The sequence below is a fragment of the Tricharina praecox genome (genome assembly GCF_024521635.1).
Source record: "Tricharina praecox strain CBS 144465 chromosome Unknown BZA05scaffold_10, whole genome shotgun sequence".
Lineage (NCBI taxonomy): Eukaryota > Fungi > Ascomycota > Pezizomycetes > Pezizales > Pyronemataceae > Tricharina > Tricharina praecox.
Genome location: NW_026250412.1, coordinates 873,626 through 893,467, shown reverse-complemented (window position 1 = coordinate 893,467; position 19,842 = coordinate 873,626). Strand labels below are relative to the sequence as shown.

The 19,842-nt window shown below is 57.0% G+C and overlaps 5 protein-coding genes across 5 annotated transcripts; 4 read left to right on the top strand and 1 right to left on the bottom strand.

Moving 5' to 3' along the window:
- Positions 1-2,535: 2,535 nt before the first annotated feature.
- On the bottom strand, positions 2,536-4,402 carry BZA05DRAFT_32451 (ferric reductase like transmembrane component-domain-containing protein). Its single transcript, XM_051480466.1, has one exon. It carries the CDS (start codon positions 4,029-4,031, stop codon positions 2,643-2,645), a length of 1,389 nt encoding a protein of 462 aa, XP_051340136.1. The 5' UTR covers positions 4,032-4,402; the 3' UTR covers positions 2,536-2,642.
- A 4,264-nt stretch (positions 4,403-8,666) lies between these two features.
- On the top strand, positions 8,667-10,388 carry BZA05DRAFT_32399 (uncharacterized protein). The gene is made up of 2 exons (XM_051480463.1): positions 8,667-8,937; positions 9,469-10,388. The coding sequence occupies exons 1-2, from the start codon at positions 8,863-8,865 to the stop codon at positions 10,159-10,161; spliced, it is 768 nt and encodes a 255-aa protein (XP_051340135.1). The 5' UTR covers positions 8,667-8,862; the 3' UTR covers positions 10,162-10,388.
- Positions 10,389-11,845: 1,457 nt separating this feature from the next.
- Positions 11,846-14,206, top strand: BZA05DRAFT_336888 (uncharacterized protein; the record flags this gene model as incomplete). The annotated part of the gene is made up of 2 exons (XM_051480832.1): positions 11,846-12,647; positions 12,735-14,206. The coding sequence occupies 2 exons, from the start codon at positions 11,846-11,848 to the stop codon at positions 14,204-14,206; spliced, it is 2,274 nt and encodes a 757-aa protein (XP_051340134.1).
- Positions 14,207-14,670: 464 nt separating this feature from the next.
- BZA05DRAFT_32347 (uncharacterized protein) lies at positions 14,671-15,880 on the top strand. The gene has a single exon (XM_051480460.1). The coding sequence runs from the start codon at positions 14,989-14,991 to the stop codon at positions 15,838-15,840; it is 852 nt and encodes a 283-aa protein (XP_051340133.1). The 5' UTR covers positions 14,671-14,988; the 3' UTR covers positions 15,841-15,880.
- A 399-nt stretch (positions 15,881-16,279) lies between these two features.
- Positions 16,280-18,615, top strand: BZA05DRAFT_396439 (uncharacterized protein). Its single transcript, XM_051483529.1, has 3 exons — positions 16,280-16,419; positions 16,494-17,154; positions 17,210-18,615. The coding sequence occupies exons 2-3, from the start codon at positions 16,747-16,749 to the stop codon at positions 18,344-18,346; spliced, it is 1,545 nt and encodes a 514-aa protein (XP_051340132.1). The 5' UTR covers positions 16,280-16,419; positions 16,494-16,746; the 3' UTR covers positions 18,347-18,615.
- The last annotated feature ends 1,227 nt before the right edge of the window (positions 18,616-19,842 follow it).

Genomic DNA, 19,842 nt, shown 5'->3' with positions numbered 1-19,842 from the left:
GACACTGCACTGCGCAGGGTGAATCGACACTGCACTGCGCAAGGTGAATCGACACTACATTGCGCAGGGTGAATCGACACAGGACAGCGTAGGGTGAATGGACAGTGCAGTTTGGCGAGACTCGTCGTGACTCGCCGTGACCTGTGCGTGTTTCGGAGGACCTACTGTCTAGGGGCCAGAGGACGTGCCAGTACTAAGTAGTGCTAGGAATCACTCGCTCGCCGCTCGCTGCGCCGTGCTGCGTCACCTCGGCCAGCAAAGCAGGCGGACGGGGTGTGGCTTGGTTTTTCATGTGCTGTTTACAGTTTCGCTTGTGGGCTTATGTAAGTAGGTTAGTCAGACAACTAAACGAAATTATTATTCATTGTTTTTCCCAATCCTAGATGGCAGATGGCAGATGGCAGTGATGTGTCTTGTATCTTGTGTCTTGTCTTTGTCATTGTCTCACGAGGCGAGGCGAGGCTCGTCGATACATATTGGGCTGCGCAGGGACAGCGGAGGGTGAATGGGTAGCGCAGGGTGGATGGACGGCGCAGGGTGAGTGGACTGTGCAGTTTGTCGTGACTCGGAGGGACTCGTGCGTGCTTCGGAGCGCTCACTGCACAAAGGCCAGAGGACCTGGCAGTACTAGGTGGTACCGGTGCCAGTGCCAGTAATCACTCGCTCGCTGCACCGTGCTGCGTCGCCTCGGCCAGCAGAGCAGAGCAGGTGGAGGCACGTCACCTCGACCAGCAGACCGGAGTAGATCAGAGCAGATCAGAGCAGACCAGAGCAGACCAGAGCAGACCAGAGCAGACCGGAGCAGACCGGAGCAGACCAGAGCAGACCAGAGTAGGTGAGAGTAGGCTGTTCGGGGGGATACGTGCTCACTGCTGGCATCGAGATAAAGCAGGGACTTTACTCGAGTAGACACGTCATGGCGAGCCTGGAGCCTGGAGCCTGGTATCCTCGCCTCGTCTCGCCTTGCCTTGCCTCGGCCAAAAACAAAGACGAAAATCAGTGACGGAAATCAATGACGGAACTCCATTGGAAGTCGACGGAGTCTGGACAAGATGCTCAACGCAACGCAGCCCAGCACAACCCAACGCCCCGTATGCCGTAACTACGGTGTACGTACGGCGTACTGCGTATGTACGGCGTATGCACCCCTTCCATCACAGGGAGGTGCGTGTGTATGTGTTTCAACCTAGACATCAGATCACTCGGTCTACAGCTGGTCTAGCCCACTGCTAGATTACTCGCTCCTAGTTTTTTTGCAGGTCCGTGGCACTGGTACACGCCGGGTTAAAACTATACGTTATACAATAGTTACCACGATACAAACGTCGCTCCAGCACTGTGCTGTCTCCCCCGTGTCCCTGATCGTTCCATCTGCCAAGTAAACCCAAGATGCCAGCCTCACAGCAGATCACTCCATTCGGCCGCTCAAATCCGCCGTCCCGCCTCCTCCTCCATTCAGAGAGTTCTGTATGCGAAATAAAACAGGAAGGTCTCTCTCTCCTCCATTCAGAGACTTTTTGCTTGTGTCGGCCCGAGGCGGATGGGCAGGGGAAGTGGGGCGCCGCATCGGACTGGCCGGCACCGGGGCTTTCACCTCGACTGGCCAGGGCGGGCAGGAAAAGGAGTTCGTTGGTTTGCCATAGTCTAGATAGGCTGCATGCGAAATAAAACAGGAAGATATCTCTCTCTCTCTTCCATTCAGAGCCACCACCGCCAACAGCCCAAGTTGAATGGCACACCCAGCTACTATAGAGTATGTGACAAGTTGCTGCCCACCTGTGAACGAATACCCCCCGGCTGATATAGTACTTATTCATCACGACAAGTCGACAAAAGTTCATAACAGTCAAACGCATCGTGACAGCCGATCTCCTCCAACCCAGGAAGACGGCTATGTAGCAAGCCAGACGAGCATCGGTAATCGCAGGGAACGGACGAGGCATATCTACATCCGGGGACCCGGTAGGTGTCTAGCGGATAATCATACATCGTCACTCGTTATCCCCCACACATTCCTCTAATCTCCCGCGGCCCAAGCCGCGCATTGCAGTGCAAGCGCCTTGAGGATGATCTGTACATACACCCAGCAGCCGGGGCGGGTGCAGGTGCAGGTAGTGAGCGGTTGCGAGTGGGCGGGATATCGCCAGATCGGCTTCCACCACTGGACGGAGGCAGCGAAAAGCCGCGCTTGTATGGGCGCACCCACCCATTCACCGTGGTGAGAAGTCAGAGACAATATTGATGCTGAGAAGCCACAAAGGCTGCTTATGTACGGCCACGATGTGCCAGCTTTCCGCGGAATGCTGGCCAAGGCTGAGGTACCTACCTATGGTCACGCCCATGGTCATCCCCAAGTCAGAACACCCGGCCAGGCTTAGCATGTGCAGGGCTTCCAGCCTCGTTGGGATAATTCAAACGATCGGCCCTTTCGGAAGTTGGTAGTGTCATGAGGCGGCATGCTGGGTCCCTCAGTTGGCTGGCACATCTCTCTATGTACCGCAGGCGGTTCTAACCTTCTTTCGTGTGCTCGGTCATCCACAGTTCGGATACTCCGCCCATCAAAACCGTAACTTTCTTTCAACTACACGACGGCTAAAGTATGTACGCAGTCTATATCTACACCCAGATCTTCACACAACGTCTTACTTCGTCGAAACCTCCTCCCAATACTCCACCCCTTCAAACGCCCCAACCGTACTCCTACACGCATCCAAGAACCTCTCCGGCCCACACGCCATGACGGCCAACCTCGTCTTCCCCTCACCGCTCGCACCGACTCCGACCCACGCCTCAACCGCATCGCGAATCGGCAGCCTTTCCCACACGACTCTGGCACCAACCCTGGCCAATTCTCGCAGAATCTGCATCTCTGGCCGTCCCCTAAACGTTAACCAAACCCTCAAGCCCTCGAGCCCGCGATTGGGAGTCTCCTCCAGCACGCTCTGCAGCGCCCACAGATCCTCCGATCTCCCCAGCACCCAGTGTGCCTCCTGCGGCTCCGCGCGGAGATACGGCAGCACCAGCGCGATCCCGACGCCGGCGGCAAGGAAGAGCGTGCGTGGTGGCAGCGGGATGTGGTGGTAGTACGGGCCCTCAACGCCCACACTCAGTGCGGACCCGGTGGACGGAGTGGCGGCGTAGGCGTGCAGTGCCTTCGTCATGCCCGAGTAGGGGCGGATGATGAATGTGAGCTGCAACCTCCCATTGTGTTTTCCGCCAGACGTTGGAAGGAGCGATGTTGCCTCCGATGATGCGACGGAGGTGACAGAGTCGCCCAGCCGCTTCACGTGCGCGACAGAGAAGGGGTGGCTCTCGCCCCAGCGCAGCCCTGGAAATCGCAGGTGGAAAAACAGTCCCGGCCTCGCATCGCCCACGGACTTCGCCGGCACCGTGACCTGGAGCCGTACCACATCCCCCCGCGTCTGCGCTATCCCCTCGCACTCGCCCCCACCAACACCCAGCCACAGCCGTAGCCCCCGGTCCAGCAGCCACAACCCCGCGGCAGCCCACAGCCACTCCACACTCAGCACCCAGAACACATGCACCGCACACGTATACACCACCACCAGCGTGGCCAGCACATGTCCCCAGAGGAAAACCTCATAGCTGCGCCTCCTTGCCCACCTCACACTCGGCGGGCCAGCGAGCCACAGCATGCCGACACCGGCGGCCACGCCACCCCACCAATACTGCAGCCTCCACTGAGGCGCGAAGCGCTCCCCGCGCTCCACAATGTACGCACAGAACAGCACGGTATGGACCGCGGTCAGCACGGCAGCCAGCCTTCCCAGGAACCTATGGAAGACGTTCCACGAGTCGAGGCTCCAGCCGGTAGCGTGGGCGAGGATGTTCTTGCGGGCGGCGGAGAGGACCAGTGCCGGCAGCAGCGCGAAGGAGAGCACGCCGGTGCGGTTCGCGCTGTAGCGCAGGTACTGCGACGTTGTGGTCGTGAAAAGCGGGTTGGGCACGTAGATGTCCTGCGAGTAGGATGTGCAGCTGACCACGGCGGTTATCATAGTGGTCAGCACCATCGCGAGCGCTTGCGGTGCGGTCGGTAAGGTGAAGGCGCTCCATGCTGCCCGTGGGAGTGGGGTGAACGCCCGTGCGTGGTGCGTGGGATTGTAGAGTGATACCCGCGGGATAAGCAGATGCAGGTGTTTTGTGATATGTCGGATAACAACGACCAGCAGGAACAGGACGTTGAGGAGGATACTGCGGGGGGTGCTTCGTTAACTGTCACCACCTCTCTCGGGAGCCGGGAGGATATGCACACCCGTAGTATAAGTTCCAGCTGCGCTGCTCGACGAACGCGGCAATGGCGCGGCGGACTTCGTCGTCGTCGGCGGGCGCAGGCGGAGGATCTGATAGCATCGTGGAGGATCTGATACTGCTATACTCGTACAACTATATGCGAGCTCGGTCGGTGTTGTTTCGGTCCGGACCGGCCATGGGCCTGGAGCATGGCTCGGCGTCCTTGCGGACTAGGCTGCGTGTGGTAGGCGGACGCGCAGGGTTCGCCGCTCAGCGTGTGCATCGCGGATCACTCGTCGCTGGCTGATGTTCTGAGGGCGAAGCATGACGAGCGCTCTCTACGTACGTGGTGCACTTTCCTTCGCCGCCGGAACGTCGAGTACACTCTGGTATGTTTCTGGGCTTAGATTCCGACGAAGAACGCAAGAAACGACTACTTTTGTCGCGAGACAGCTCCTCCGGTTTATCCCCACTAAGTAGAGAATTCGAGACACTCGGAGCAATGTTTGAAACGTTGGAATTCAGAGTAGGAAAAGATCAAGCTAGCACTGGCGCTCCAGAGAATGTTGTCTCAAGCCCGAGACCAGCAAGACCAGGAGGCAGTCTGGAGTCTGGACTCTGGCGGCCCTTACCTACTATCTAGTAGCCTGCCCTTCTCACAGGAGCTCTGAATCCAACCACAAGACCTTGTCAGAGCATGAAGGTAGAAACGGCCCCTTTCCAGCAGATATTCAACCTCGACTTCTCCAAGCGGAGCGGGGAGAAACGTCGTTATCACCCACTTTCATGGGTAGGGCACACTGCACTCGACCTGATTCTTGATATTTCCCCCGTTCCGTCCGCACATGTCTCGAGCTCCAGCTCGAGCTCGCCGATTGCCTACATACCTACCTATCGTTGGCGGGCGTCATGGCGGGCGTCATTGGAGAACGACAATCGTGTGGTGGGCTCTGGGCCTACACATCTAGATCTACCTATCTATGCTATGTATAGCACTCCACTCAAATCCAATCCACAGAGCCGGATAGATATCATAGGTAGAGACTCGGTGCCAGTCGTTGCATGAGCTGAGGAGCTGAGGAGCACAATTGACTTTGGCATGTGGACGATTCACGATTTACTCACGTTTCATATCTACCTCATATCTACAATACATATGGAGAGTTGACGAGCCAGTAATAAGCAGAACAAGTGCGGACACGGCACGCCGGAAACGTCGGAATTCACGCCATGTGTCCTTCCCACAGTGGCCGGGAGCTACCGTCTCATCCGGCGATATCCGGCCTGCGAAGTTCGATTCGCCATGGGGCACGGGGGGATGAAGAAACGGCTGGAGAACGGCTGGAGGACGGACGAATCGTAAGGCCGCGAACGAAGTACTGGCGTAGCAGACGATATGATACGGCGAGAAGGAAAAACATCCCCCCCTCCTTCGCGGATCAGGTCAGGGATAGGGTAACGGGGGCACTGTTATAGTTCGAGATGCGACACTCGAAGCTCGAAGTTCGAAGCTCGAGTGCCAGCTGCAACCCAGGCAAAACCATCAGAAAGGCCACGGAGGTATGATAGTTATCGGACTCGCGTGTCGCTACTGTAGTCACTACGGTATCTATACTAACACGGCCGAGAGCACCTCCGGCCAGCAAGCTCCGGACCCCCAAGCCCCGAGTCCAAGTCCGAATCCGAGTGACATCCCGAGCGAGTGACATCCCATGAGCACCACCCATGAGCACCAGCTTACCACCCGACTCCCCGACCACCTTGCCGCCCGACTCCCCTCCCCGAGCCCTACATTACGTATCCCCTCCTCTCCCCCATCCCGCCGCATCCAATCCCATCACATCGCAGTGCAGCGTCGTGCATCGGAATAAATTCAATCCTCCCCCTCGTCCAAAAATATTTACCCCGGCGCCCGGCGGCGGTGTCGCGCCCGTATACGCGTGCGTTCGTGCGTGCGTGGGCTCGGCCGCATTAGCGGGATGCACGCCCGCCTTGTTTCCCTTTTTTTGGGTTTCTGGTGTCATGGTTACAGCTCCATTGCGACGCCGCTGCGACTCACTCAGGCAGCGGAGGTGGAGAGGGGGAGGGAGTGGGAGTGGGAGTGGGCGAAGGGGGAGGGAGTGGGTGAGGAAAACAGGAGGCGGGGGAGGGGGGCGGAGGGGGGGCGGAGACGCGGCCATACTCTACCCTAGAGTAGAGTAATCGTCTATGTAGGAGTCTAGGAGTCTGGGAGTCCAGGGGCGCAATTGGGTATACACATCTCTGGTCTCTGGACTCTGGACTCTGGAGAGCTGGCTGGCTGGCTGGCCGGCTCGCTGGGTGATGATGAATCATATGACACGGTAGACACGGTAGGTCGGTAGACTACCGGTACCGCTCTACTCTACATATGATACCAGCCACCTCTTTTCTTACCAGCCAGCCGACGACGCGCTGCGCTGCGCGACCACCACGTCTCCTCCTGCCCATCCTCCTCCTCGTCGAAACGAGAGCGAGGGCGACTACCTATCTTTGTATGAGTCTATGACTGCGATCGTGAGCGGCGGGCGCCCCCATCCCTCCTCCGGAGGCTGATGCTCATGCTGCTGCTGATGCTGTGAGGGTTTCACGGCGGGCCGCACCCCCCCTCCCCTCCTGTACACTCCCGTCCACTCCACTGCACTCCAGAAGAGAGGTTGACACCCGTTGTTGCACTTCTAGAGTAGAGATAGTAGACAGGTTGATGGATAAGTTATAAGATAACCAGCTGGCCAATGGATGATTTTCTTTCACATGTTTCGTATGCATAGAGTAGAGTACGGTACCCGCCACAGCCGTCGTCATCCATACAAACATCCAAATATCCAAACATCCAAACAAACCCCTTGAAGAGCGACACTTTGAGCTTTCACTCTGCAACTTCGACATGTGTATCTCCCGTTTTTCTGCAGGGAGGAGGAGGAGGAGGCGAGGGAAATTTACCGGTCCTCTACTCTAGCTCAGAGGGAGGGAGAAGTGCCCTTCAAGCTTCGACTGTACCTTCCCACTCCTCTCCTCTCCTCGTTCGTCGTCGTCCTTCGAATCTCGATAGAGTGGATTACGGTATGTATGGAAGCGGTATGGAAGGAAGACAGATATGTATCTACCTATCCGTCGTATCCCCTTTCACATCCGCCCACTCTCCACGTAAAGTACCTTATATCAACCGTGTTCTTACCAGCCGAAATATAGTGGCCGGAAGACTGGGGCTGCGACGCTTCGTACTCTATGTATGTTCACAGACTAATTGCATAATTTTACGCGGGGCCCTGGTCGGCGGCAGTTGGGTACTTTAGTTGAGGACTGTCAGGCGGGCAGGCAGGCAGGGCAGGAAGTGTCAGTCATAGCAAGCTCTCCAGGAGCCGAACGGTATGTATACGAGCTGCGGAGGGCAGGAAGTGCGAAGGGTGGGACGGAAGGAAGGAAGGGTGGAAGGGTGGAAGGAAGCTGAGTGTTTTCTGTCCATCCACCAAGTAGGTGTTTGCGTCGTTTTCCCGGTCCCAGTCCCAGTCCCAGTCCCGTTTCATGGGATGTGCATATGTGCATAGAGTAGGTAGATGCATACGGAATGTGGAAACGAAACCGAGGATGATATGTAGAGTATGATGATAAGATGTCCGGCCGCGGGCATCGAGCGAATGATGATGCCCATCATCACCGATCGTTTCCCCCTCCAGAGTGAACCAACCAACGGGGAGACGGGGAACAGAACAACCGCCCACGCACTCAACCGCCGACTCACTCAACAGACCCGACCGACCGCCCACCACCCACCACGCACTCCACTCAACAGACCAGACCGCCGCGCCGTATCGTATGCATCGCATCGCACAGCCAGAAAGCGCGCTCAAAAAAAAAAACAAGCTCCTCAAAAAAAAAGCTGAAACGAAGGGCTTGGGGGCGGGAGGGACGTGCGCACTGGGGGCGAAATGGACCGTAGTGGGCATGGTGGGCGCCGACTTGCTTTGCTTGTGCTGCTTGGCTTGTGCGAGTGGTCGAGAAGTGACGTGACCACGCGCGTAGACAAGTCTCTAAGAGAGCTTTCGTATCCAATCCAACGGTTCCTCCGTCTCCGGGATATGTATGGGTTATGAATGGGTGAGCGGGGGAGCGAGGGGAGGGAGGGAGGGGGCGTGGTGCTAACTATGATGCTACTGATGCTACTGATGCAAGTTTTCGGTGGGTTGGTTAGGTGGATGGAGGAGGAGGAGGAGGAGGAGAGGTGAGGACTGAGGAGGGCGTAGTGCGCATCGCATCGCATCCCTCCAGTCCGCTCCCCTCCCCTCCGTCTGCCGTCTGACGAGAGGTTTAAGGAAATTCCTGGCCTGTCAGTTTTTTGCTGCGGGGAGGGAGGGAGGGGGCTGGCGGGATTTCATGGGCCGGGCTGGCGGGAAAGATGACGGGGGTGGTGCAATAAAATGGATGGGAAATGGAGACATTTCTTTTTTTTGCCCTTCTTTAATTTTTCGGATTTTTTTTGGTTCTGGTTAGAGGGTGTGTTGGAACGGCCAGAGCAGAGCAAAGAGAGAGAAAGAAATCCCATATCCGACTTGAGCAACTTTCCATATCGCAGCAGCAACAACAAAACCAAACATGCTTCAGTCGTTGCTTTCGAGAGCGCAAACAAGACGTGGTGGTGCTGCTCCCGTTCATCAGCTTCATGTCAAGGTCAGTCTCACCAGTTCTTCTATAATCATCTCATAAACACCTCCGCACGTCATCATCTTCGTTCAAACGCGGTACTCTACCCTACTCCCGTCATAACACGTCGACGGGAATGCTCAGGCGGTGGTGGTGGTGACAGCACTGATACACTCCCCTCGCGCTGTCCTTCCTGCTGGGCGGGCATCTCTCTGCGCTCCTCCGTCGGGGCTGTCTGCACTGTTCCGCTCCGCTGGATCTCTCTCTCCGGATCTTGGAAGTGCCCGCTTCTCGTCGCTGCCCAGCCTGCTACTCACTTTTAGAGTGAAGCCGCCCCGGTTCGGTTGTTTCCTACCTGGTGATTTTGGTTGGTGGTTGTGGCTGCATCACGGTGGTCACTGGTGGTGGTTGTAATGCGCTGCCGAAGGCTTGTTGTGCTCTATCGACTGGCCTGCTACCTGCTACCTGCCCTCTCCTCCCCCCCCCCCCCCACCCCGTCGGATACGACACTCCGGAACCTCTCTCTCTACCCCCTCTCTGCCTAAGTAGACGGAACAGAACTTTACGGAATCTCTCCTCGCCCTGCGCATTTTCTTCGAGAGGGAAACATTCGCGCCTCTCGCTTCCGCACTTCATCGTCATCCACCCTGCGGAATATTCGCCCTACGTCTCATCTCACTCAACCGGTCACTCATAATCACCCGCGGTGTATCGTCCGGAAACGTTGACGGTGGGGGATACAAGACTGTTTCTCGGTTGACTACTGCCGCTGCCGCTGCTGCACCTCACGCCCATCAATATTTAAGATCAATATCGTCACGATTCCAAGAAGAAAAAAAAGAGACGAAACGAAACGAGACGAGACAAAGACCGAAGCGAACGGGCTGTGCGTTCCCACGTCTACGGGCCGGGCCACCCAGCAGCGGTGTGCGTGAGAAGAAGCAGAACCGAGAAGCAGTGACGCGAATCGGTCTTCCCGAAAAATCCAAAATTCGATCTTGCACATTTCATGCGACGGCAAGACGACATCACGAGATCAGGTGGACACGCATCGACCAAGAGGGAAGCTACGGCAGCAGCAGCAGCAGCAGCGATTGCAGGTGGGAGGACGCAGATCTGGGGGGGCGGGTACGGCGTCTGCGGGGACAGAGTTTGGTGGGTGCAAAGGGAAGGCGAAAGTCGAGAAGCTCCGACGGTAGCAACGGTCGCAGCAGCGGCATCAGCATCAACGTCAACATCGGCAGTCGTTGAGTTCGGCGGTACGGACGCGGACGGCGACGGGGATAAGGACGTGGACGAGTAACGATAGCCACCCTTCACGCACTCTTTCTCATTCTCTCGGTTTGGAGACAAAGAGGCAGGCAGTTTAGTTTCTGTTTGGGACTTCTAGAAGCCGGTTTTTAGAGACGTGATCGAGCTGCTTCTTTTGGTTCTACATAAGAATTTTTTTGTTTTGGTTTCTGCTCTGCCCCAGGGGACGGCAATAGTACGGTGGGACACGGACGACTAGGATAGCATAGCGACAACGAGACACGACAACGACGGACTTCCCCCCCAAATCCCCCATACCCACCCTCACTACCCGCCCGATTTACTTTCTCCTCCTTCCTCTTCCTCCCTCCCATTCTCTCTCCTCAATCCCCTCTACCGATCATTCAAGCGCATCTATTCTTCCACCAAATTCACGGAAACATCGCCACGTCCTATGTCTGCACCGCGACAACCATCACACAGCTCGCGAGACCACGTTCCACCGCCACCACCGCCCCACAGCGCAAAGCCAAGCACGTCGCGCGCAGTGTCCCCGCAATACGATATATTTGTTATCCCGCAAGATCAAGTAGGCGGAGGTATCATCTACCTTCCGTCGCTGCGGTTACACTACATGTCGTTTGCGGTGGGTGTTGTAGCCACACTAGTCACGGTACTGCTGTTGAAGGTGCTGGGTCCGTTCATCATGACGGGGCTCCAGACACTGTATGGCACGCTGTTGTTTGCGGTGCTGGTCGGCGTTGCCGGTTGGTTCCTGAAGGGCTACTTGGATGCGCGACCTGCTCCTCGCACGAGAGAGTACAAGGGAGATTATTGGGGAAGCTCGAGAGAGAGAGGCTCGGGAAGCAGACGTCAGGGGGGTGAGTCTTCGCATAAGCGTCAGAATTCCAGTGCGAGTGCAAACCAGTCTTCGTGGTCGCAATCAAAACCAGACGAGAAACAGGACAGGGAGGAGCGTCGGGAGCGTCGGGAGCGTCGGGAGCGTCGGGAGCGCCGCGAGAGGCAGGAACGCGAGTGCCACGAAGATCAGCAGTGCGCGCACGAGCGGAAGGAGCGCGAGCGGCAGGACGAGCAGCGGGAGCACCGCGAACGCGAGCAACGCGAGCAGCGGCAGAGAGCGAAGGAGGCAGAATTGAAGCGGACGTCGTGGGACTCCCCGTCTTGGGACACACCAACGTGGAATAAGCCGGTCAAGTCGCCATCCGTGCCGAAGGAATCGGCACCTCCGCCGCCGTATCAGCCGCCTTCACCGCAACTACCTCCGCGGTCACCGTCACCCCCGCCTCCGTCCGCATCGAGGCCAAAGCGCGCTCCGCCACCACCACACTCGCAGCCGCAGCCGCAGTCGGTGCATGCATCTATAAAGGTGAAGCCAATACCCGAATTTGTGCCCGCATCGTTCCCAAAACCGGCAGTTCCGTCTGCCAAGAACATTCCCTCCGCAAACCTTAGAGTTTCAATACCGCAACTCGTGTCATCGTCACAAACACCCATCTCCGCACTACAGTCTTCTGGCGATCAAAGAACTTCAACGCCGAAAGTTCCGCAATCTCTTCCCGCAAGGGTCAGGCCTGCACCTGCACCTGTATCGGCGCCTGTGTCGGCGCCTGTGCCCGTGCAAAGGCCTGTCGCTCCCGTCAAACCTGCATCGGCACCTTCGCCGATGTTCAGGACTACTCCGTTTCCTGCTCCAGCAGAACCACCAAAGCCCACTCCCAAACCCGTGGAACCAGTCCCGACGCCTCCCCCGCTCCGACCCGCTCCGCTACCGTCACCGCCACCTGATGGCGGCGGCGGCGTCATCTCTCTGGATACTAACGATTCAGACGTGCCTTTTGTTTTTGAGCGTCCAAAGTTTGCATATAGTTTTGTCAAGGAAGATACTAAACAAGACGTTACGAAGACTCAGAATCCGAGCACGAGTACGACGACCACGACGACGGCAACGGACACGAGTACAGTTCCAAGTCAGAGCCCGAGTACAGCTACGACTCCGACTATTAGACCCGCTCCGCCTCCTCCTCCACCTACGAGTCCTCCTCCTCCGCGTTCGGAGTCCAGCGAAACCAAGCGGGAACGAGATCCGGCACAAGCGAAAGCGGAGAGGGCGGCTCGCGAGCAAAGGGCGAGGGAACGGTTACGAGCCGAGCGGGAGAGGCGGGAGCGGGAGGCACGGGAAGAGAAGGAGCGGGTTGAAAGAGTCAAGGCGGTGCGAGCTGCCAAGGATCTTAGGGAGAAGGAGCGAATTGAGCGTGAGGCGGCGGATAGGCTGAAGCGCGAGAAAGAGGAGAGGGAGCGCATCGAGAGGGAGAAGGTCGAGGCGGAGGAGCGGAAGCAAAATGAGGCGCTACGTGAGAAGCAGGAGAGGGAGCGGAAGACGAGGGAGGTCGCTGAGCGGGTCAAGGCGGAAAAGCAACGGCTAGCGAAGCAGCGGCAGCTGGATAAAGAGCGTAAGATAAAGGAGCGTGAGGAGATGCTTAGGAAGCAGGAAACCGAAAAACAGGATATTATCAGAAAGAAGGCGGAAGATGAGGCAAACGCTCTGATGCAAGAGGAGGAGCGGAAGAAGGAAGAGGCGGCAAGGGTGGAGCGCGAAAGGATCGACAAGATTCGGAAAGGACGCGAGAAGATCATTCGCGAGAAGCTGGAGAAAGAGAAGAGAGAGCGTGCTGAAACGGAGCGAAAAGAGAGGGAAGCTGCGGAGCGCGTTGCGAGGGAGGCAAGGGAGCGGATACGGGTCGAACAGGAGGAGAGCGAGCGGTTCCGGAGGGAGCTACTTCAGGAGATTGAAGCCAGCACCGAACAAGAACAACGCATGAAGCGGGAACGAGAAGAACAGGAACGCCTCGAACTGCTGCGTGAGGAGCAAGAGAAGCGCGAGAAGCTCGAACGACAGAAAGCCGCCGAAGAGCGCATCCGCAGCCAACGCGAGCGGGCAGCCGAGAAACAGAAACAGCAGCAAATCGAGGAAGAGAAACGTCGGCAACAACAGCAGAGGGAGAGGGAGAGAGCAGAAGCGGCCGCGGCTGCAGCGGCGCAGGAAATTCCACCGCCACCTCCTCCACATCAAATCCCCCTCGATCCTCCTCCGGAATATCATGCTAGCCTTCCTCCCAATCCGCCGCTGCGGTCCCAACCATCGCACAGATTGTCAAATCCGCTTCCCAGGCAACCAACGACCGCTTCTCGGCGGACATCTAAACCTGATGTTTCGGCCTACCAGACACCCCCGCCTTCGAACGGACACAGCCGCAAACCTATGTCCGATGGTTCCGCCGGCTTGCCACCTTCCCCGCCCAGGAACACCGTCTCCTCCTCCAGATATTCGGACCCGCCCAAAAGGCCGGATCCCGCACCGCCCCCACCACCTCCTCGGCGCCAGAGACCGCAGTCAACTTCATACAATACCCCTGATCCCAATAAAATTGTGATCAAGGCTGTATACATGTTCACTATGCACAGTCAGAACCGACCTCTTGCTTCGCTCGTTTCCAGCGTGAACGGTGTCTCCGACGGACTTGTTCTCCGCGTATCGACCGAAGGGCTCTTCATCGATGACGATCGGTTGAGCTACTCTCACCGCGAATGGGATGTCAAGGCATGGTCAATCAAGCTGATCGAGATCTTTTGCCCACGATACACCCCTCCTCCCCGCTCCCAGAAGGACTCCAAAAAGGAGAACCCCATGCGCAAGATGTTTGGCGACAAGGATAAGGCGCAGCAACGCTCGGAAGAGGATATGGATCTGATCATTGAGAGTCTGGCACGGGTGTGCGGCACAACGTGCTCGGCTGTCTCGTCCGATGGGGGCGGCCGTCCTATCAGGCAGCACATGTTGAGGGTGAATCTCCGAGATACCGACGCCAGAAAGCTTGTATTCGTATGCGACGAGGAGGAGGCATGGAAGATTGCGGGCGCCGTGCAGAGGCTGCGAAAGGGATCCCAGGCGCGGCAGCTGGCGGTTGAAGGGCTGGGCACTGCCGAGGCGAGCTTGATCATGACGAATCTTCGAGCGGCTGCATGAGAGACTGTCTCTTTTGTTCTCTCTACTTCTCTTACTTTTTTTTTGCGTAGGCTGTCATATATTGTTCTATCTGTGTTTTTTCTTTTCTTTTCTGTTGGGTGCATCTATGGGTGTTGTGCTGTTGTATGAGCATGCATGTGTTTTTTTTCTATCTAGGTGGGCGTGAAGCGGGAGTTTATAGTTTTATAGTATCGAAGAGTTTGTTTTGTATTTTTCTCATACTTTTAACCAACCACATTAATGCCCTTTTGTTGTTTTTGATTATGATACTTGTTTAAAGAGGAGGACGATACGCCGTCATGAATGGAATGGAATTGAATTGAATGGGGTGAGATGGGATGGATGGGATGGAGAGCTTCTGGCGTGAAAAGATGGGGGTTTCGGTTTCTGTTGCTTGAGCTTTGAGGGGGGTTTTCTGTATGTACCGATGTGGATACCTAGCTTACCGTAGTATTATCATCTCGATTCTCGAATTTCCCGTCCTGGGCGAGGTGAAGACTCATCGGCATCAACTGTCCGCCTATCTAGCTGCCTAGCATCGACAGCTTGGCTAACGACGTAGACTCATCAACGCCAACCATCTAATTACCAGGCAGCAACAGCTTTAGTCTGACGATGTTGACTCTTAGCACCATGGTCTACATATCTAGCATCAACAGCGGATCAACAGCTCTAGGCTGACGCCGTTGCCTCGGTGGCCTCGGTGGCCTCTGGCAGGACGTCTCACAAGATAAATACCCCGCGCATTCCCCGCCCTTTCCCCCACCAACAAACCCAAACCCATGCCTATCTTAACGCCCACCGCGCGGGCCGCCATCGCCTCTGCCGTCCTCTCGGAGACGCCCGACATCATCAGCACCTTCTCCTCCGCAGGGGCCACCGCGGATTCCTCCTTCCACCTTACCCTCGCGCCGCTCCCGGCGGCCGACAGCCCTTCCCTCCCCGCGGCGCTCACCCGCGTTGTCAACCTAGACACCTACTCCGCTGCACGGGCGATGATCCGCGACGGCGCGGTACCCTCCGAGACGGCAGTGCTCAACCTGGCGTCGGACCTCGAGCCCGCCGGCGGTTGGAAGCGTACCCTCCTCGAGACGCAGGAGGAGGCGTTGTGCTACTCGTCGACGCTGTATGCCACGCTGCGCGAGGAGTGGTATCCGTGGGCCAATAGTGTTGCCGGCGGGATATGGAGTCCGGGCGTTGTTGTGCATCGCGATACGCTCGCGAATGAGTGTAAGAGGTTGCCGGATGACGAGGTGCTCGTGCTGGGGGTTGTTACCATCGCTGCGCCACGCTGGCAGAGGGTCAGGAAGGGGGAGTTTGCGGATCCGGTGGTGAGGGAGGGGTTGCTGGAGAAGGTTAGGGCCGTGCTGAGGATGGCGGCGGGCAATGGGAGGAGGAATCTTGTGCTGGGCGCGATGGGATGTGGCGCCTATGGGTGTCCGCCTGCGGCTACCGCTAGGGATATGGCGGCGGTGGTGCAGGAGAGCGAGTTTAAGGGCTGGTTTGAGAGGGTTTGGTGGGCGGTTGTCGATCCGCTCGGAGAGGGGAATGGAAAGGTCTTCACCGAGGCATGTGAGGGGCTTACGGTCGGGGGTGGTCCCGCTGCGGAGGTGGAGGGAGCGGCGGTCGAGTGAGGGTGGGTGATGCGCTCTTCCCATGTATGTTCTTTTTCCTGAGTGTATGTACATAATGCTGGTTTGATGATTCGTCATGGCTATCGTGTTATCGCGGATCTATGCATAAAGGCCACCTTGCTTGTTGGTATCTCTGCGCACGGCGGTGAGGTAAACGTCGCTTGGAGTCCTGGACAGTGACACGGGCAAACATCCAGCCGCAGCGCAACGAATTGGGGTCTGGCTAGGGTCTCCACAGGGTTCCCAAACAAAGCTTGAATCCAACGTGTGTGACGTACCTGATAACCTCCCACAAACCAGCCAACCGAGACCCAACAGCACCCCGCACTGTTGGTTACACGACGTGCACCGCCCCGCGTGGTGCTGACGCGTTGGATTCGTAACTTTAGGCAGAGGTGCGGGAGGGCGGAGTCATCGAGTAGATAACAGAGTAGCGCGCCCGGTTCGGGTTCCATCCAGCCCAGCCCAGCAGTCGTGTGGACAGTTTTCCCTTTCCATCCTTTCCTCCTTACAGCCAGTCAGTCGGTCAGTCAGTCAAAGTCAAATCAAACTCACATTCCTGACGACGAGGACGACGACGTGAATACATTCCACCTACCTAGCCAAAACAAAAACAGAGTTATGACTGACGCCGACGGCTTCCGTGGCCACAGCTACCGCCCGCATGGCCTCCCCCAGGACGTAGTCGACCCGTCCCCCGAGGAGGACGACATCTCCAAGCAGCCGCACGTGGGCACGTCATATGGCCATGTCTACGCGGAGACGGATGCGGATGTGGAGGAGGATGCGGAAACAGCATCACAGACCTCGCGATCGTCGTCGTCGTCATATACGTACGTGAACTCGCAGCGGGTGCCTTCGCCGCCGCCACCGCCGGCGGCGTTGGCGGCGGGGGGGTACGAGTACATGTTCCCTGCACGACGAGCGCCGGAGTCGATGTCGGATCGGAGTTATGGACAGAGGTCGTCCATGGACTATACGCCACGCACGAGTGAGTATGCGCCGTCGTACACGACCGAGTGGACGCCGCCAGAGTCGGCGGATGAGCATGAGCAGGAGAGTGTGGATACGAGGCCGCCATCTACGTATGTCCCGCCGACGGAAATTGAGGATATATCAGCGCAGACGCCGCTGGTGCCAAGGGCTAGATGGAGGTGCTTTGGAGCACGGTCGTCGCGCACGCTGCCGGCGCATGGTGGGAAGCGCAGGCGCAGCGGCTGTGTTCGCACGACTGCCCTCTTCGTTCTCCTGTTCCCACTGTTGTTTTGGGTCTATGGCCGCAGTATTATGAAGCACACGTTCGCAGAAATTGAAGTAACCTCCCCGTACGGTCTGCGCAAGTAAGATCTGTGTTAACATCCCGCAACAGGTACTACTCCCGCAGGGCTGCAACGTCACCCCCGAGGATGCCTTCGCAATGCACGGCACGCACTCGCTCCCCGCGGGAGATATCTTTAGTTTCGCAGAGGCGTTGTCGGCGCGGCGGATCATGCTGGACGGCACAGTACTTGTCCAAACCGCCAAGGATCCCGACGCCGCAAATATTACAGTATCGTACACCATTGCTTCCTCGTCCGAATCTGCGCTGTCACTCGCCTTCTCCGATGACCTGGCCGAGCTCATCTCACTTGTCGATGTGTCTTCAACGACGGAGGCGAACATCCTCTCAGCGCAGCGGTACACCAAGCAGAGAATCTGCGCAACCGCACACATAGTCATCACTCTCCCACGCTCAGTAAAGGAGCTATCCCTATCCACCACCTCCCTGGCCATTTCCCTCGCCGACGGCATCAGCCTCGAAACTCTATTCGCGGCCACCTCCCACGGCGGGATCCACCTCTCCAAGGACGCGCAGGTCAGCAACTGCACGACCGCGCGCACCTCCTTCGGGAGCATAAGCGGCACCTACGACCTGGGCGGACACCTATGCCTCGAGACGTCAGCGGGCAACATCAACGCAGCGATCCGGCCGCTCGCCACGCCCTTCTCCCCCGCCGCGCTCACCGCCAAAGCCGACAGCGGCTCGATCCACCTCAGCATTATCGGCGGCGGCGCCGGCAAAGCGCCGGTCCGCAACTACACCGCGGACATTTCCAGCACTACGGGCAGCATCAGTGGCGAGATCCTCCTCGGCCTCAAGGCGGACCTGTCGACGCACACGGGCACGATCCGGGTCGACTTTGTCCCCGTTGGCGATGCCGACGCAGATGTCACTACAGAAACGAAGTCGGGCAATATCGTTGTCGGTTTCAAACACCTGCTGCACGGGAAGAGTGTTTGGGGACGACATGAAACTCGCACTGGTGCCGTCGCGGTAAGGTACCCCAGCGACTGGGAGGGCCGTGTGCGTGCGACTTCGAGACTAGGCGTCGTGGATGTCCGTGGCAAGGGCGTGGTAACGGAGAGGAACGAGAGGGATGTCGTTGAGGGGTATAGGGGAGATCGTGATGCGGGCGGGATCGAGGCGGTTAATGGCGTGGGTAGTGTCGAGGTTTTGGTGGGGTAGTGTGTTGGTGTGCGGGTGTGCGGGTGTGCGGGTGTGCGGGTGTGCGGGTGATGAGTGATGGGGGGTGGGTGGTCACTTTCTTGTAAATACTTTGGCCCATGGGCAGTTATTGGTTTTAATCAGGTGTGTATATCAGCGGGAGCGAGCGAGGGTAGGCACTGGGCAGGGAGAGTGGTAGTTTTTATTGTATTTTTTGCTTGTTGGAAGCCCTGGATAATTTGTATTTACTTTATCTATGATTATACTTACATCTTATACTTATACGAGCACGTTGACGTTACATCACTCGTCATATCGTTCGGTAGCCAGTATCCTCATCTTCCTAACCTTGATGGCGGTGAATTCGGCTTGCAGCCCCACAGGAGATTAGAGGAATTGGCGGAGACCACCGAGTGACGGCAATTGATCATCCGTATCCTCCCATATCAATCCATATCAATCCATATCAATCCATATCAATCCATATCCTCCCATATCCTCCCATATCAATCCGTATCCATCCATATAATCAATCCCCTATCCTCACCATTTGTGCTCGGGTCTTAGTTAAGCTCTAGGTTGCCTCCCGAGGACCGGTTCATACATAAGCTCGAGGGGCTACTGTGCAGGCTTTGCTTAGCCAGAGTATGTAACCGGTCAGCTCATCTTGCGGAGATTTTGCGGGTGTTCTTACTTATGTCCCTATAGTAGCCCAGTCCGGCAAATTTCCTATAGTACCGTATGTACTTAGGGACGATTCTCTGTCTGAACCTCTGAGGCTTTATCCCTTTTGTTTACTACCTAGTACACGGGCTGGTTGTTTCCCTTTAAAAGCAGTCTCTTCAATTTAATAACTCATCTTTCTTAATCATCTCATCAATTAAATCAAGTTCTTCTCTCAGTTTCAACAGCCGCAGTGGATGACAAACGAGTGATATGTACCGCATGCCGGCCACCTGGCCTCACCCACCCGCCCGTCTACCAGATCCGAATGGGATAAACTTTCCACCCCGGGCCCCGACTCGGCCGCCGCTAGTGTGCCTGGCTTTTGCTTCGTCCGCGCTTAAAATGCCTGCAACATTGAACTTCCTGTGGGGATGTGTGCTGGAGCGTGGGTTCTCCAGCACGTGGGATTATCGCTGAGGTCAGCCACATCAGGGGCGACGTAAGGGTAGGGGGCTGACCTTCTGCGAATGCCTGGCTCAATCAATCCCCCCCAACCCAACCGGCCGGCCGGCACGAAGAAGGACACCCGAAGACTAAATTCTCTGCTCGAGTGACAGATCATGCCGAAGTGCGGACCACCACCTACGACCTTCCACTACCTACCAAATACTAATCACCATTACCGCCTCTGCAAACATGAAGTGGGCACTGGGGTACTATAGGTAGGCTGGGCGAATATTCGAGTTTCAAGGAGACAGGACAGCGCAGCTAAGACGAGAATACATACTTTTTAGGTAAGTACCTAATACTGGTATATCAACGGCGATCAATCATCAGGCTGGAAAATAAGG

What these genes read in the sequence shown, in the direction of transcription:
- BZA05DRAFT_32451 (XM_051480466.1), bottom strand. Translation starts at nt 4,031, where the DNA reads ATGGTGCTGACCACTATGATAACCGCCGTGGTCAGCTGCACATCCTAC.
- BZA05DRAFT_396439 (XM_051483529.1), top strand. Translation starts at nt 16,747, where the DNA reads ATGTTCCCTGCACGACGAGCGCCGGAGTCGATGTCGGATCGGAGTTAT. An exon ending in ACACGTTCGCAGAAATTGAA is followed by an intron (nt 17,155 to 17,209) that starts GTAACCTCCCCG and finishes ATCCCGCAACAG; the next exon opens with GTACTACTCCCGCAGGGCTG.
- BZA05DRAFT_32347 (XM_051480460.1), top strand. Translation starts at nt 14,989, where the DNA reads ATGCCTATCTTAACGCCCACCGCGCGGGCCGCCATCGCCTCTGCCGTC.
- BZA05DRAFT_32399 (XM_051480463.1), top strand. Translation starts at nt 8,863, where the DNA reads ATGCTTCAGTCGTTGCTTTCGAGAGCGCAAACAAGACGTGGTGGTGCT. An exon ending in TTCATCAGCTTCATGTCAAG is followed by an intron (nt 8,938 to 9,468) that starts GTCAGTCTCACC and finishes TAGACGGAACAG; the next exon opens with AACTTTACGGAATCTCTCCT.